This window comes from Lutjanus erythropterus, chromosome 3, assembly GCF_056507025.1.
Source record: "Lutjanus erythropterus isolate fLutEry1 chromosome 3, fLutEry1.hap2, whole genome shotgun sequence".
Lineage (NCBI taxonomy): Eukaryota > Metazoa > Chordata > Actinopteri > Lutjaniformes > Lutjanidae > Lutjanus > Lutjanus erythropterus.
Genome location: NC_139319.1, coordinates 47,772,558 through 47,787,920, shown reverse-complemented (window position 1 = coordinate 47,787,920; position 15,363 = coordinate 47,772,558). Strand labels below are relative to the sequence as shown.

General features: G+C 43.2%; 1 protein-coding gene across 4 annotated transcripts in view; it reads left to right on the top strand.

Moving 5' to 3' along the window:
* The window catches only part of adgrl1b (adhesion G protein-coupled receptor L1b), a 52,617-nt gene that overhangs the window by 27,445 nt on the left and 9,809 nt on the right, over positions 1 to 15,363 (top strand). For all 4 annotated transcript variants that reach the window (XM_084711212.1, XM_084711228.1, XM_084711221.1 and 1 more), the window contains exons 6-19: positions 494 to 758; positions 863 to 1,202; positions 1,281 to 1,574; positions 3,607 to 3,710; positions 3,846 to 4,031; positions 4,142 to 4,180; positions 4,271 to 4,451; positions 7,810 to 7,932; positions 8,727 to 8,944; positions 10,213 to 10,386; positions 12,615 to 12,827; positions 12,934 to 13,154; positions 14,726 to 14,792; positions 14,920 to 15,008. In XM_084711212.1, coding sequence (XP_084567338.1) covers positions 494 to 758; positions 863 to 1,202; positions 1,281 to 1,574; positions 3,607 to 3,710; positions 3,846 to 4,031; positions 4,142 to 4,180; positions 4,271 to 4,451; positions 7,810 to 7,932; positions 8,727 to 8,944; positions 10,213 to 10,386; positions 12,615 to 12,827; positions 12,934 to 13,154; positions 14,726 to 14,792; positions 14,920 to 15,008 — 2,514 coding nt within the window. The remainder of the gene's footprint in view (positions 1 to 493; positions 759 to 862; positions 1,203 to 1,280; positions 1,575 to 3,606; positions 3,711 to 3,845; positions 4,032 to 4,141; positions 4,181 to 4,270; positions 4,452 to 7,809; positions 7,933 to 8,726; positions 8,945 to 10,212; positions 10,387 to 12,614; positions 12,828 to 12,933; positions 13,155 to 14,725; positions 14,793 to 14,919; positions 15,009 to 15,363) is intronic.

The following is a 15,363-nucleotide window of genomic DNA, read 5'->3' as shown; positions in this document are numbered from 1 at the left end:
ATGAATATTCCACAAACAGTGGGAGAATAATGCTGAATAATGATTGCCGCACAGAGTTACTTGGCATCACCTTTTTCAAACTGAGCCCCGCCTTTTTGAAACCAGTCAGAAGAGCACAGAAAACAGGAACACAGAACTCTTTATGTGAAATAACCAAAACTCTTGCAACTTGACAGACGATAGTCAATACTTTTACAATAGACAGTACTTTTAAAAAACTCAACAGCAATGTCTCTCCAGAAATCATGACACAGCTGCTCAAAATTATCCACAGAACTTGCGAGCAGCTGTGAGCAGTTACATGTAGGGACTGCTTTTTCTCTGCACTAGTATCACTAGTATCGAACTATATGTTTTCCTAATAGAAAGAAAATAGTTCCTACATGAAACAGCTAACAGATAAATCAAATTAAGAATACGACTTAATTATTAGAAAGGCATAAACTGTAAATTTGCATGTACACTACATATTTTTCATCCCTCTCTGTCCAAGGTTGCCTAGCCGTGTGGACGGTACAGGCTTTGTGGTGTATGATGGTGCCGTTTTTTACAACAAGGAGCGAACACGCAACCTGGTCAAGTATGACCTGCGGACTCGCATCAAAAGCGGCGAGGCAGTGGTGGTCAATGCCAACTATCACGACACCTCGCCTTACCGCTGGGGAGGGAAGTCAGACATCGATCTGGCGGTGGACGAGAACGGCCTGTGGGTGATCTACTCTACTGAGGCCAATAATGGACGCATCGTGGTCAGCCAGGTGCAGTAGGACGAATGAAAACAGATCAATGATCGGAAAGAGAAAAGAAGGAAGGCTTTTATAACTGAGTCCTCTCATTTTGCCACGTCTCTTTTGTCTTGCAGGTGAATCCGTACACCCTGCGCTTCGAGGGTACATGGGCCACTGGCTTTGACAAGCGTGGGGCGAGCAACGCCTTCATGGCCTGTGGCGTGCTCTACGCCGTGCGCTCCGTCTTTCAGGATGATGAGGGGCAGGCGGAGGGCCGAGTTGGCAGCGACATGGTGGTTTATGCCTATGACACCAGCCGTGGACAGGAGCTTCCCGTTCAAATACCATTCCCCAACCCTTACCAGTACATCTCCTCCATAGACTACAACCCTCGAGACAACCAGCTGTATGTGTGGAATAACTACTACGTCCTGAGATACCCGCTACAGTTCACGCCGCCACCGCCCACAAAAGGTTTGTGGAACAAGTGTACATGTGTTTTTAGACATAGGCAATAAAACCAGAGAATCAACAGTGTTTCCGTCCCTCCAGGTCCCCTCTCCTCCCTGATGACGACCGTCCGCTCCTACACAGCCACTGTCGCGCTGACCCCAGTGCGCCCGTCCGCCTCTCACCCGATTGGCGTCATCAACCGTGGGCCCTTTGATCAGAGGCCCATCACAGCCATGGTCCCTCTGACCCCGCGTCCACCTCTGCGTGTGCCCTTGGCACCCGGGGGTCCCGGTCAGGTGGGTGGATGTGAGGGCCGGGTGGCAAGAGGGGTGCAGTGGCCACCCACCCTGAAGGGAGAGACAGTGGAGAGGCCCTGCCCTAAAGGTTCACTGGGTAGGTCTGATGATACATGTGTGTTTGCCGATGTGAGCATGCCGGTCTGTGTCTGAGTTGCCCCAATAAGGATTAACTTTTAAACCTTAAATGATTTGACTTTAAATTATGTTTAAACCAAACTTAAAAACTAGCTTTAAATTAAGAAAGAAGAAGAAAGTTAAACCTCTCTTTATACCGTTTAGTTTTTTCTCTAAATAACTGTAATTCTCTTGCATCAAAACATAAAACTCTCAATTTTAACTGCAGCTCAGTATTAATATTAATCTTACAATGGAGGAAGTTTAGCTTTTTGAAATGGAATGAACAAAATAATCAAGTTCCTTATAAAAAGTTAAGGGATAGACTTTAATTTATGATACGTCTCTTCTTTCTTTCGCTGTAGTTGATCTGTTATAACAAGTTTGCTGGTTGCTGCATGGCAGTTTCTTTTTTCCTTACCTTCCTGAAATAATTTGGCCATATTGTTCCATGAATTCAGCCAACAAGTTTTTCTTAAAGTGGCAGAATGTAGAGCTTCTCTGCCATCCTGACTAGGTTACCTAGGCTAACTACCTTTGTAGCAAGCTAAAACACAATGTGACATTTTGTTAACCCTTTAGCTAGCTGGTGAACAATGGTTCATGTTGTTAAGGAATACAGAGCAGCTGAAAGTTACCGTAATGTTTTCCCATTTTTAATATTTAGGCCTATGAGGAGGAGAAAGTAGAGCTCCTAGTACATTAACTAGGCTAACTAACTTTATAGCTGTCTAGCAAACAATGTAACATTTTGTTACCTTATTAGCTAGATAGCAAATGAAAAACAGAGCAGGTGAAAGTTAACACTTTTTCCTGTTTTTAATATCTTCTAGAATCCAACAGCACTCAAATTTATTTTTATTTTTAATTTTTTTTAAACTTGGGTGAGCAAGCATATTCATATGGATTAAACTGTATTAAATTTCTGTTTACATCAATAAACTTGGATTTACTAAACTGAGGTTAGCTTTAAATTGTGCAACAGTTCTCTGCTTAATTTTCAATCTGGATTTGCTAAACTCTGATTAGAACTAATCTTGGGCTTAATTAATCTTTGTTGGTGTAACCTAGACATTGTATCATGTTTTTTTTTTTTTTTTTTTTTTTTTTATGTGTGTGTGTGTGTGTGTTTGTAGTGTTTGCATGTGTGTGTCTATATCTCGTTTCTCCTTGAAATGCAGTCGGGTGTCCTCTGGTTGAACTTGCCGTCAGATGAGAGAGAACAGGAAAGTAGTGTTGAGACAAGCTGGGTTCGTCAACTCTTCCTCTCGCTGTGCAGCTGTCTTCAGCCCAGATCTCCCTCTGAGGAAAAGCTGTTATGATGATTATGTAGATAAGCCTGTGGTGCATTTTGCCTTGTCTTAATCATGCTGAATGGTTTGGACATGATTTAGCACAGAAGTGATGAATACTGGGGAATAATCTAAAGTTAAATCACATTTAGAGCTAAAAACGGGGGTCTCATACTAACATAATTTAGCAGATGCTCTAGACACTGCTCATAAATTACCTTGTAAACATAATTGATTTTTTAAATGTATGCAGTAATTAAACAGACCAGGTAAAGTAATCACCTGACTGCTGCTTTACGGAGCTTTTTAGCCTCTTTTAGCACAAACTTTTGTTTTTACAATACATTTACTGTATGGTTCAGTCCCAGTGCTCTCATCATCATCATTTCCAGCATAAGCAGGCAGCTGTTTTCAGCAAAAAAGCTCTGATGAAACCCACTGTACTCTACCCACACAGAACCAAATGGCAGACAGACAAAGTTAGCGACTCACTAGTGAAGAAGATCTAGATATTTTTGTCCAAAACAGTCATCAGAAAGACTCAAACATGACTTCAAATGAAAACTAATGTTTCTCTCTTCCAAAACATTTCATAAAATATGTATATTTCATGTATATAAATCACTACAGATTACGATTTACCAAAGAAATGGAATTAGTGTTGGTATTAAGTCCTGTTTCTTTCTGACTGTCTGTGTCACGCCGTCTGTCTCTCTGTAGGTATAGCTTCCTATCAGTGCATGCAGTCTCCAGTGGGTTGGAGCTCCAGAGGGCCTGACCTTTCCAACTGCACCTCTCCCTGGGTCAGCCAAATTGCACAGAAGGTTAGTCACACATCCACACACATACACACACACACACACAGGCACACTGTGCAAACGCCCTAAAGCCAGTCAGCAAGCAGTTCTCTCTTAAATGTCAAAATATTTGACATTACAAACACCCCCGCCTCACTCCAGATTAAGAGCGGAGAGAATGCGGCCAACATCGCCGGGGAGTTGGTCAACCTGACACGGGGGCGGATCTATGCCGGGGATGTCAGCATGTCTGTCAGGCTAATTGAACAGCTATTGGATATCCTGGACTCCCAGCTCCAGGCCTTGAGACCGGCCAATAAAGAGTCAGCAGCACGCAATTACAACAAGGTAAATTGTTCCCGTTGTCAGAGTGGATGTGTACTTGACCTCTCCTGGAAATGAAAGTGGAAAATGTCAGTGGTGATGATTCTAACAATACATGTTTTTCTTCTTTTTAGCTGCAGAAAAGGGAGCGCACGTGCAGAGCTTATGTTCAGGTGAGACAGACAGACAGACAGACAGACAGACATTTGAATAATTAATGATGAGCAGCCAGAATAAACACATTCTGTCTTTCTCTTCATCAGGCGGTCGTTCAGACAGTTGATAACCTGTTGGGTCCTGAGGCTCTGGTGTCCTGGGCGGATATGAGCAGTGCTGACCAGTCCCGCTCAGCGTCACTGCTGCTAGATGCGGTAGAAAAAGGAGCATTTCTATTGGCTAACAATCTCTATGAAGGCCGTTTCAGTGACAGGGCGCCAAATGTTGGTATGTGGTCATTCTCTTTCTCTTTCTTTTCTTCTTTGCTCAGTAGGAGAGACTAAACCTACTCGCTGGACGTGCATGCCCAGCACGTCTTGCAAGATGACACCCCTGAACTCTGCTGTGACTAACTCCAGGCTATACCCTTCCAGGGCTTCCCTCAACTCTAAGTCTGGAAGTCTGTTTCCCCTTATGTTACCCTCACCCCAATTTTATCCTAATCCTAACCAGACCCAACCGGGGCAACAGCCAACTAGAGCCTGCAGGGCTTGCTGGCGCCAGCCATACACAGACTACGGTGTTAGCTGTCCAGAGATCTCTCTGTTGATAGACGGATTCTTAAAGTATCAGAATATTATCCATCCATCCATTGTCTTCCACTTATCCGGGGCTGGGTCGCGGGCGCAGCAGTCTGAGCAGGGAGGCCCAGACTTCCCTCTCCCTGGACACTTCCCCCAGGTCTTCCAGGAGGATCCCAAGGCATTCCCAGGCCAGCTGAGTGACATAGTCACTCCAGCGTGTCCTGGGTCTTCCCTGGGACCTCCTCCCAGTGGGGCATGCCCGGAACACCTCCCCAGGGAGGCATCCAGGAGGCATCCAATATAGATGCCTGAGCCACTCTACTCCGAGCTCCTACCGGGTGACAGAGCTCCTCACCCTATCTCTAAGGGAGATAGGGTGAGGAGCCAACCTGCGGAGGAAACTCATTTCAGCTGCTTGTATCCGAGATCTTGTTCTTTCGGTCATGACCCAAAGTTCATGACCATAGGTGAGAGTAGGAACATAGATTGACCGGAAAATCGCGAGCTTCGCCTTGCGGCTCAGCTCCTTCTTTCCCACAACAGACCGATGCAATGACCCAAATACTGCTGCTGCTACACTGATCTGTCTCTCAATCTTGCCCTCCATCCTCCCCTCACTCGTTAACAAGAACCCAAGATACTTGAACTCTTCCACTTGAGGCAGGGACTCTGACGACCCGGAGAGAGCAAGTCACCTTTTTCTGGTCGAGAACCATGGCCTCAGACCTGGAGGTGTTGATTCTCATTCCAGCCCCTTCACCCTTGACTCCTGCTCCAGTCATACAGAGATCGTACGGCCCTTAGCAAAGAGCCCAGAACTCCTTACTCCCAAAGCACCTTCCACAGAATGCCACGAGGGACATGGTCGAATGCCTTCTCAAAGTCCACAAAACACATGTGGACTGGTTGGGCAAACTCCCATAAACCCTCAAGCACCCTGCGGAGGGTATAGAGCTGGTCCAGTGTTCCACGACCAGGACGAAAACCATATTGTTCCTCCTGGATCCGAGGTTCGACTATCAGCCGAATTCTCCTCTCCAGTATCCTGGAATAGACTTTCCCAGCGAGGCGAGGAATGGGATTCCCCTATAGTTGGAGCACACCCTCCGGTCCCCGTCCTTGAATAGAGGGACAACCACCCCGGTCTGCCAGTCCAGAGGCACTGTCCCCAACTGCCACACGACGTTGCAGAGGAGTGTCAACCAAGACAGCCCTACAACATCCAGAGACTTGAGGTACTCAGGGTGGATCTCATCCACCCCCAGTGCCTTGCCACTGAGGAGCTTCCGAACTACCTCAGTGACTTCAGCTTGGGTGATGAATGAGTCAACCTCTGGGTCCCCAGCCTCTGCTTCCTCTATGGAAGGCGTGTCAGGGGGATTGAGGAGATCCTGGAAGTATTCTACCACCATCCAACAATATCCCCAGTTGAAGTCAACAGCTCCCCACCACCACTGTAAACAGTGTTGACTGCTTCCCCCTTCTGAGGCGCCAGACAGTTTACCAGAGTCTCCTCGAGACTTGACCGGTAGTCCTCCTCCATGACCTCCCTGAACTTTTCCCATACCCAAGTTTTTGCTACCGCAACTGCCCAGGCCGCACCGCGCTTGGCCTGCCAGTACCTGTCGGCTGCCTCAGGAGTCCCACGAGACAACCAAGCTTGATAAGACTCCTTCTTCAGCCTGACGGCATCCCTTACCCTCGGTGTCCACCACCGTGTTCGGGAATTGCCGCCGCTGCAGGCACCAGAGACCTTACGGCCACAGCTCCGAATGGCCGCATCAACAATGGAGGCGGAGAACATGGTCCATTTTGACTCAATGTCTCTGACCTCCCTCAGGATCTGGTAAAAGAGAGAGTGAGAGTTGAAGACCCCTCTGACAGAGGGTTCCACCAGTTTGGGCCTGCCAAGTCTGTCCAGCTTCCTCCTCCGCCATCGGATCCAACTCACCACCAGGTGGTGATCAGTTGACAGCTCAGCCCCTCTCTTCACCTGAGTGTCCAAGACACACGGCCGAAGGTCAGTTGACATGACTACAAAGTCGATCACTGACCTCCGACCTAGGGCATCCCCGTGCCACATGCACTGACGGACACCCTTATGCTTGAACATGGTGTTCATTATGGACAAACTGTGACTAGCACAGAAGTCCAATAACAGAACACTACTCGGGTTCAGATCGGGGGGAGCGTTCCTCCCAATCAGGCCCCTCCAGGTAACACTGTTGCCACCCCATGGGCGTTGAAGTCCCCCAGCAGAACGACAGAGTCCCCAGTTGGAGCACTTTCCAGCACCCCTCCCAAGGTCTCCAGGAAAGCCTCAGTACTCTGCACTGCTATTTGGCCCATAGGCCTAAACAACAGTGAGACACCTATCCCTGACCCGAAGGCGCAGGGCGACAACTCTCTCATTCACCAGGGAAAGCTGGGGAGATATAAGCAAGCCCACACCAGCCCGCCGCCTCTCACCATGGGCAACTCCAGAGTAGAAAAGAGTCCAGCCTCTCTCAAGGAATTGGGTTCCAGAGCCCAGACTGTGCGTGGAGGTGAGCCTGACTATCTCTAGCCAGTACCGCTCAACTTCCCGCACTAGCTCAGGCTCCTTCCCCCCCAGCGAGGTAACATTCCATGTCTCTTCCATGTCCTGGGATTGAGTTGCTGGGGCCCCCGCCCACGACTGCCACCCAAACCACACTGCATCGGCTCCTTCTGAACCCTCCCGCGGGTGATGGTCCTACGGGAAGGTGGACCCACATCATTCAGTTGGGCTGAGCCCAGCTGGGTCCCGTGGGCAAAGACCCCGCCACCATGCGCTTGCCTGCCAGCCCAACCCCACACTTGGCTCCAGGGTGGGGCCCCAGTAACGCCAATCCAGGCAACGTAGACATCCTTGATCTTGAACTATTCATTGGGGGCAATGTCTATTAAAAAATTGGTCAAGACCTCTGGGAGAAAAAACATGCATGTTTTGCGAGTCAGTCCAGTCTCTCTCTATGTTGTCCACATTGTGGAAATGATCAGTTCATTTAAGCTTCTGATTATGTGTGTTCCTGTGTGCACAGATCTGGAGGTGTATGTACTAAATACAGAGGCAGACATACAGGACCTGACATTCCCTCACTCCTATGACAGCGACAGCATCTTGCAGATATCAGCACTGGCGCTGCAACAGTACAGCAACAACGGTCTGTGGCACACATCAACATTTCACACAGTGAAAGCTCATAAAAATATTTGATGGATGCAATATAAAATCTTTTGATCAATACAGTTTCTTATTGCTCAGTGTCCCCTACTTAAAGGGTTGATGGGACTCACTGTATATTATCCCATGTATTACACAGCTATTTACTGATTTTGACATGACATATTAGTTTAAAAATGATTTTTTTATCGATTTAAAAAGTTATTATTGCTCCATCAGAGTCTATGATCAGAACCACATCCATAGCAATGGTCTGCTATTCAGACTATTCTTTGGTTTATAAAACTTTTTATTTCAGTTTGTTATTGCTCACTGTCCTCTAGTTAAAGGGATGGTAGACTCATATGAGGATGTGTAAATACTATATATTATATAATTAATTATATGCCAATATGAAAGTAGTTTGGAGCTTTGAAGGCACCTAGTATTAATTACCATTGAATAAAGGTTAGAAAATAAAACATTTGCCCGATTAAACATGACTTCCAGTATAAACCATGCCCACTTATGGTCTTCTATCCAAATACAGATACAGATAATTTTCTTGATTGAACAGATACAGATAATGACATCTCTGGTCATCTCTACAAGTAATGTATATCATGTTGGAACTAATAGTTTTTCTTACTATATATATTAAAAAAACATAAAATATAAGATGAAATTCTAACTGCTTCATCTCGAATGTGAATGTGCAGAAAAAAAAGGAAGAAATGCAGATATTTTTTGTTTCTATCCACACTATGTCTCCCTCCTCTGTGCTTCCCTCTGCAGGCCAGGTGAAGCTGGTCCTCACTCTGTATAAGAACCTGGGCTCCTTCCTGACCACCCAGAACTCCACTCTGCGACTTGGACTGGGGCTGGGCCAGGGGCCTGAGGCCAGGCGTAGGAGCCTGGTGGTCAACTCCCACGTCATCTCTGCCTCTGTGCACAGAGGATCCAACAGGGTGTACCTCTCTGAGCCAGTGATCTTCACTCTCAGGCACCTACAGGTCTGTTTGGAAATCTGTTTACCTCAAAAGTTAATGTTTAGACTGAATCTGGGGCTCAAGGTGTAAAGATTAACTTTAGAAGGCTTTTATGTCTTACTTCATCCTATCTTATCTCAGGTGAGGAAATCCTCAATCACTCATCAACTTTTATGTCTGTAACCTAGCAACCAACACTACCTTTCTCATCTCGTCGAACTAAACAACTTGCAAACCACTCGTTTTTAAAATATACTGAAACAAACACTGAAACATACAAAATATCACAAACAAAACAAGGCTGGGCACTTACATTCAAGACAGGTGAGTTAGAGGTGTTGGTGACATCTGTAGAGAGATCCAAAGATGTTTTTTTTGATGACAGCAGGTAAAAGACAGACAATTAACTAATATAGCTGTCACAGTCTCCACTGTCTAGCATCTGTTCTGTGAAAGCAATTAAAAAGCAGCCACATGGATTAAACAAGTTAACACTACTGTTACCTAACACTACCATTATCTACTGTTAGTAAACACTACCATGAGCTACTGTTTGGAACACTGCTGTTAGCTATTGTACTGTTAGCTGCTGTTCATGAAAACTACCTACCATTTGCTACTGTTAGAGAAAGCTGTCGTGAGCTACTGTTTGGTACTGTTTGCTACAACTATGCCTTTTTTTTTAATTCCAATTAGCTCTCGCCAAACACATACTGCGGCTGCAGAAAACAAAGCTCTGGGCCTCATTTGATGCTCCAAAATCGAAACAGACAGCGTCAACGCAGTTTGACACATATCAAGAAACTTTCAGTGGTGCTCTGCCATTTACCAGTTGGTGTACTTCTAAATGCAAGTGTCAGACACTTTTAATACATTTTGGCCTTCAGGTAAAAATACTGTTAGCAAACACTACCATTAGCTACTGTTCTTTAGAACTACCTTTAGCTACTGTTAGAGAACACTATAGCTACTGCTCGCTAAATCTACTGTTAGCTGGTCAGTATGTAAGCTACTACTACAAGTAAAAAAAATTAAGGGTTTGTTTAAGATTTTTGGAAGTTAGGATGCTTCTCTAAGACACTTTTTCTACCTTAAATAAAGATAGGAATATTTTGGGAACTGTTCGTCTGTCATGGCTTTTTGCCTAATTCAGGTCCTTACCTCAATTGCCATTGTTACCAAACAGTTAAAAAAAGCATCTGCAGATTAAGAACATTCTGTAATGCTGGTCTGGTCCCTGAGTATCCTTTATAGGTAATAATGTGTGTTTTTGGTGTGTGTCTGTCTCACAGCTGGAGAACCACTTTGGCCCCAACTGCTCTTTCTGGAACGCATCAGGGGTCTCTGGGAGTGGCAGGTGGTCCACGCAGGGGTGCCGGCTGTTACACACCAACAACACACACACTACCTGTGCCTGCAACCACCTGTCCAGCTATGCTGTCCTCATGACATATCAGCAACCTGCTGTAAGTGCCACAAAAAAACAATGCGCAACAAGGCACATTTATGCCCACTGCCCACATACTTGTCCTTTATGTTGGAATGGATGTTAAGCAATAGAGGGTGCCACTTAGAGTCAAAAGTTACCCCAAAGAAGAAGAAGAGTCAAAACTTTCTGACAACAAACATGGTGATATGTAAACCTCAGCAGCATGTTCTATGGTCATGCCTTGCTTGAACTATTGGCGACACTGCTACAGTGCCACCATGACAAGGGGTTTATTTCAAAAATACATTCTGAAACAGTTACTAAAATAATGTAACCTGATTACTTTCTGTTACTTTTGGATTACCTCAGTACCAAATGTGCTAAAATTAATTAGCTTATTATATGGTTGAATGTTTGTGGTTTGGTTTATTAATTATTTGTCCAGCAATATGTTATGCCTGGATGCACATTTAGATTAATAGTGGTAATTATACACATTTAAATGTACTTTGTTAAAGCTACTACAAGGAGTTTTTGACTGATTACCTAACAGTCTCAGTTTAATACTGATGCCTTTATATGACCTAATGAGACCATCCGTGAGAAGATTGGCTGTTTCTATATACTTATTCTTTATGGCTGCTGGTTCTGATTCTCCATGAAATCAGACAAAACAAGCCTGTGTTAAAATTTTCCCATGCAAAGTTACAGTGACACATACATTACCCAGTTAAAAAGAAGCAAGAAGAGATTTCTTTTGGATAGTTTTATTTTTTATGTTATATGGTGGGATTATGTCTGAGGAAATGTTACCAACGTTGTCCACAGGGGCCTCTAAACAAAATATGAATTTTCCTTATAGTAGCTTTAAGTAAGCTGTTTATTTTTCCGTTGTAGCACTTGCAGTAGTCATATTGACAATAGTGGTATTGATAGCTAAATTAGTTCTTGGTCTTAACTTGTAAATGTTTTTTTTTTACTGAACTGTAAGGATGTTCCCCTTTTCTGATTTTAAGACAAAATAATGGCAAAATGTCCACCTAGTGAAGCACTTCTAACTACTTTACATGTCACATGTTAATTTGAGTAAGTTTGATTTTTTTTAAATGTTGAGCCAATATTCAGACAGCACTGAAAGCAGCCACACACAAAGTTTGTTTTATTTGCATTTCTTTGCATTTTACATTTGTACATCACTCATTCTTGAAAATAAGGACAAGTATGCATTTTAAAGGGTTTTTGAGGAGTTTTTCTTCAATTACGCTGGATGTTTTAAAAATGCCAAAGTTTTGGCAGTTAAACCTTGCAACAGGCCAGCCTCCCAGTGATTTAATGTTTGCATTAAATAGCATTTTTTGCAGCTAAGGACTTCTTCAAAAAGTCAGTTTTATAAACACAGCACAGATGTCAAGTCTGTCAGATGGAAAATGTGACAGAGTTGACATCCTGTGCAGGTGACAAAATTTAGCATGGTCATAGTGAGTAACCAACCCTTTTATGTCTTTTTATGTTGTTAACCTATAGCACTTTTTTTTTTAACCTATGTTATCAGTAGCTGTTGTTAGTTTTAGATTTTGAAGGTTTTTTAAATAGTTTAAAGAAATTAAAATTAAAGCAGACTATTTTATGAATTACATATATTTCATATACATATAAAAATCCTTAAAGAATACATTTTCACCAATTAGAGTGTTGGTGGGTATATTAAAAGTTCTTTTGGTAGGACATGATTTGTTCCTGTTCTCAAAAATGTGTGACAGACATGGTGATGGCATGAAGATTTTGAAAGGCCTGTGTTAAACATCATCACTGCTACAATTTTCTTTTTAGACGGCCGTATGCCAGACTTGAACTTGATAAATCCAGCTCTGACTCCACCCTTATGCACCCATTTGCTGTAGCACAGTTGGACTTCACCCCCTCCATGCTTTCCAAAACGTTGTTTAAAAATCAAGCACAGAGGGGGGGCAGTAATTGTGGGTTGTAGCTGTTAGAGACGCAGAGAGAGTGATGAATGCTGCAGGGTATTTTATCCTGCCATGAAAATGAATCAAGTGTTTCTCTGCAAGATGTTCTCTTTGTTAGGTGTGATTTTATTCATTTGAATAGAGGTTATGTAACACCCGGGGTTACACAACCACTCCGCACCGCAAATGCTCACAAACCAGCACCAACACATGTTCCTACGCTCATGTATGATCACAAACTAAATGTTCTCTAATCATTCTGCACTCTCTGTCCTGCCTCCTTGTCCTCATCAATCAGTTTGGGGTCGGTGTGGAGGAGCTTCTTGTCTATGTGGTTTCCTGGGTTGGCATCTCTGTAGCACTGGTGTGTCTGGCCACATGCCTTACCACTCTGTGCTGCCAGGGGGCGCCCTGGCACACTGACCATAGCACCATCCACTGCAACCTGTGGGCCAACCTGCTCATCACTGAACTACTCTTCCTTGTCGGTGCCAACAAGACTCAGTACACAGTGAGTGCTTTTGACAAATATGGAACAGAGGAGAAATTGAAATTCTGTTAAGTATGATATGGTGGCATTTTGTGAAATATTCCTCCTCTTCATTCCAAATTTGCAGGTTGTGTGCTCCATCATTGCGGGCCTGCTGCACTTCTCACTGCTCTCAGTGTTTTGCTGGCTGTGTCTGGAGGGGGTGGAGCTGTACTTGCTGCAGCGGGAGGTATTTGAGGGACGTAACTCCAGGAGGAAGTATTTTTACCTGTGTGGCTACTCTATTCCTGGGCTGGTGGTGGCCGTGTCCGCAGCCATAGACTTCAGGGGCTATGGCTCAAAAACTGCGTAAGTTGACCTATGTTTCTTCTTTTTGAAACCAGTGATAAAACAATTCTGTTTAAAATTTACTGATGTCTAAATGATGGTCGAAGCAATACTTAAAGGAAGCAGAAAATAACAGGTGACATTAAGAAAACATGTGGGCACACTGTTTAAAGCCAGAGCAGAAATGGCCACTACTAACACATTTAAAGCTACTACAAGGAGTTTTTAAGTGGTTATTAAACAAATCTCCTTGAAATCCTATGAAACACACCTGTGTTTACATTTCCTCAGGCAAAATTACAGTGAATAGTATGTTAGCCATTTATAAACAAGCAGGAGGAGATCTTTGCTTAGATAATTCTACTTTTGACGCTATATTTATTGGTTATCACGGTGGAAACACTACCGCTTTTGTCCACAGGGGCCTCCAAAATCAACAAATTCTTCGTAGTAGCTTCAAATAATAAGTAAAACCTAACTGAACTGTACAGATATAACACAAAATAACAGTTATAGTACTAACAAAAGCAAAAAAAAAGTTAAGTTGTTAGTTCTGCAAACTCCAGCTTCAAACTTCAGCAACTCTTTTGAAGAATCTGATCATGTTTGCTAACCTGAGGAAAGGCTGCCATCATCATTATCTGTGTTGTCCCTCATGGACATAAATGTCAAGTCTTTATGACACGTCACATCTAGTCTTTTATATCTGTGGTCTCAATCGTCGGGGTCAGGGACGCCCACACTGCCGGCTGACGAGCTTGTCATGGGGTAACACAATTTGTTGTGCTGCTGAAATCCTTTTGAGATAGTACACCTAACTTTAGACTGTTTAGCTTGGCATTTTAACTGTGATTAGAATAACTACTAGCTAATGGTAAGCTAACATTACCTGCTGCCAGAGCCATGTAAAGAGACTGCTGCTATGATGGTATGTAGAGGTTTGATGATGCATCTATCTAGCAGTTATTTCAGTTGACAGCTCAGGTGTGCAGCACCAGTAAGAGGCACAGTAATCTGCACTGTGATTTGGTCCAATAGGTATCAGTTGTATATGGCACCATGTTTCAGTACTCACCCTTATATATGTGTGTGAATTTGAATAGAGGCCAACAGATATGTCATTTGACCAGTACTACCAGCCCAGTATTGATATTAATTATCACAGCTAGATTGTTTTTTTATTTTATTGGCATCAGCTTATGTTTTGTCCAATTTATTGTTATTGTTATTTTATTTTATTTATTGTTGTTTAAAATGAGTAAACTTACAATTGAAAGTTTACTGTTTCAGTGTCCTGATATCACTTTGGATTTATTGTTAAACTGTCAAATATGTTTATGTATGTTTATTATTATTATTATTATTGTATATTGTATTCTGTCTAAAGAATTGGCCAATGGATCAATATCGGAATTTTTTCATCCCCTAATATTGAGCCCTAAAATTCCAGCATCAGTCTGGCCCTCATTTTGAATGGGGGCTGTTACTTTCTGTTCATTTGTATGTTCTTGTTTCAGCTCATGCTGACTTTTTTATGTTTAAGGTTCTTATTTTTCTGTGATTTGTTTCTGTGTGTGTGTGTGTGTGTGTAGATGCTGGCTGCGAACCGACAATTACTTCATCTGGAGTTTCCTGGGACCTGTTGCTGTCATCATTACGGTGAGAGTTCACGCTGCCACAAAGATACAAACCCTATATTTTCATACTCTTCTAGTGATCGGTGTGTGATAAAGTCATGTTGAATCATCGTTACTGAAATAATGCTGTTTGTTATTTTTGGCCTCAGTTGAACCTGGTTGTCTTGGTGATGACCTTACATAAGATGCACAGCACTGCTGCTTTGAAGCCAGACTCCAGTCGCCATGACAACCTGAGGCAAGTACAGTGTCTAATGCTGATCTGTTGTGCAGAGCTCATTGTGTTTCTGTTCCTTTGGCTCAAATCCAAAAGTTTAGTTTGTGAGTTGAAAAGGGGCTTTTCTTGTTTGTTCTGCCTTGCTGTTCATTTGTAATATTATTCTGGTATTTTTTAATCTTTCTTAGCTTTTATTTAGTGATGTGCAGAGTCCCAATTAAACCAGATGTAAAAAAAAAAAAAAAAGAATGAAAACTACAAAAATGAGCCTGAAAATGAATCTGTCCTGAGGCAGTCTGTTATGTATGAAGAGTATAATCTCCATTTAGAGATTTGTAGTTAATTAAAATATTTAAGACACATCCTCACTGAGACA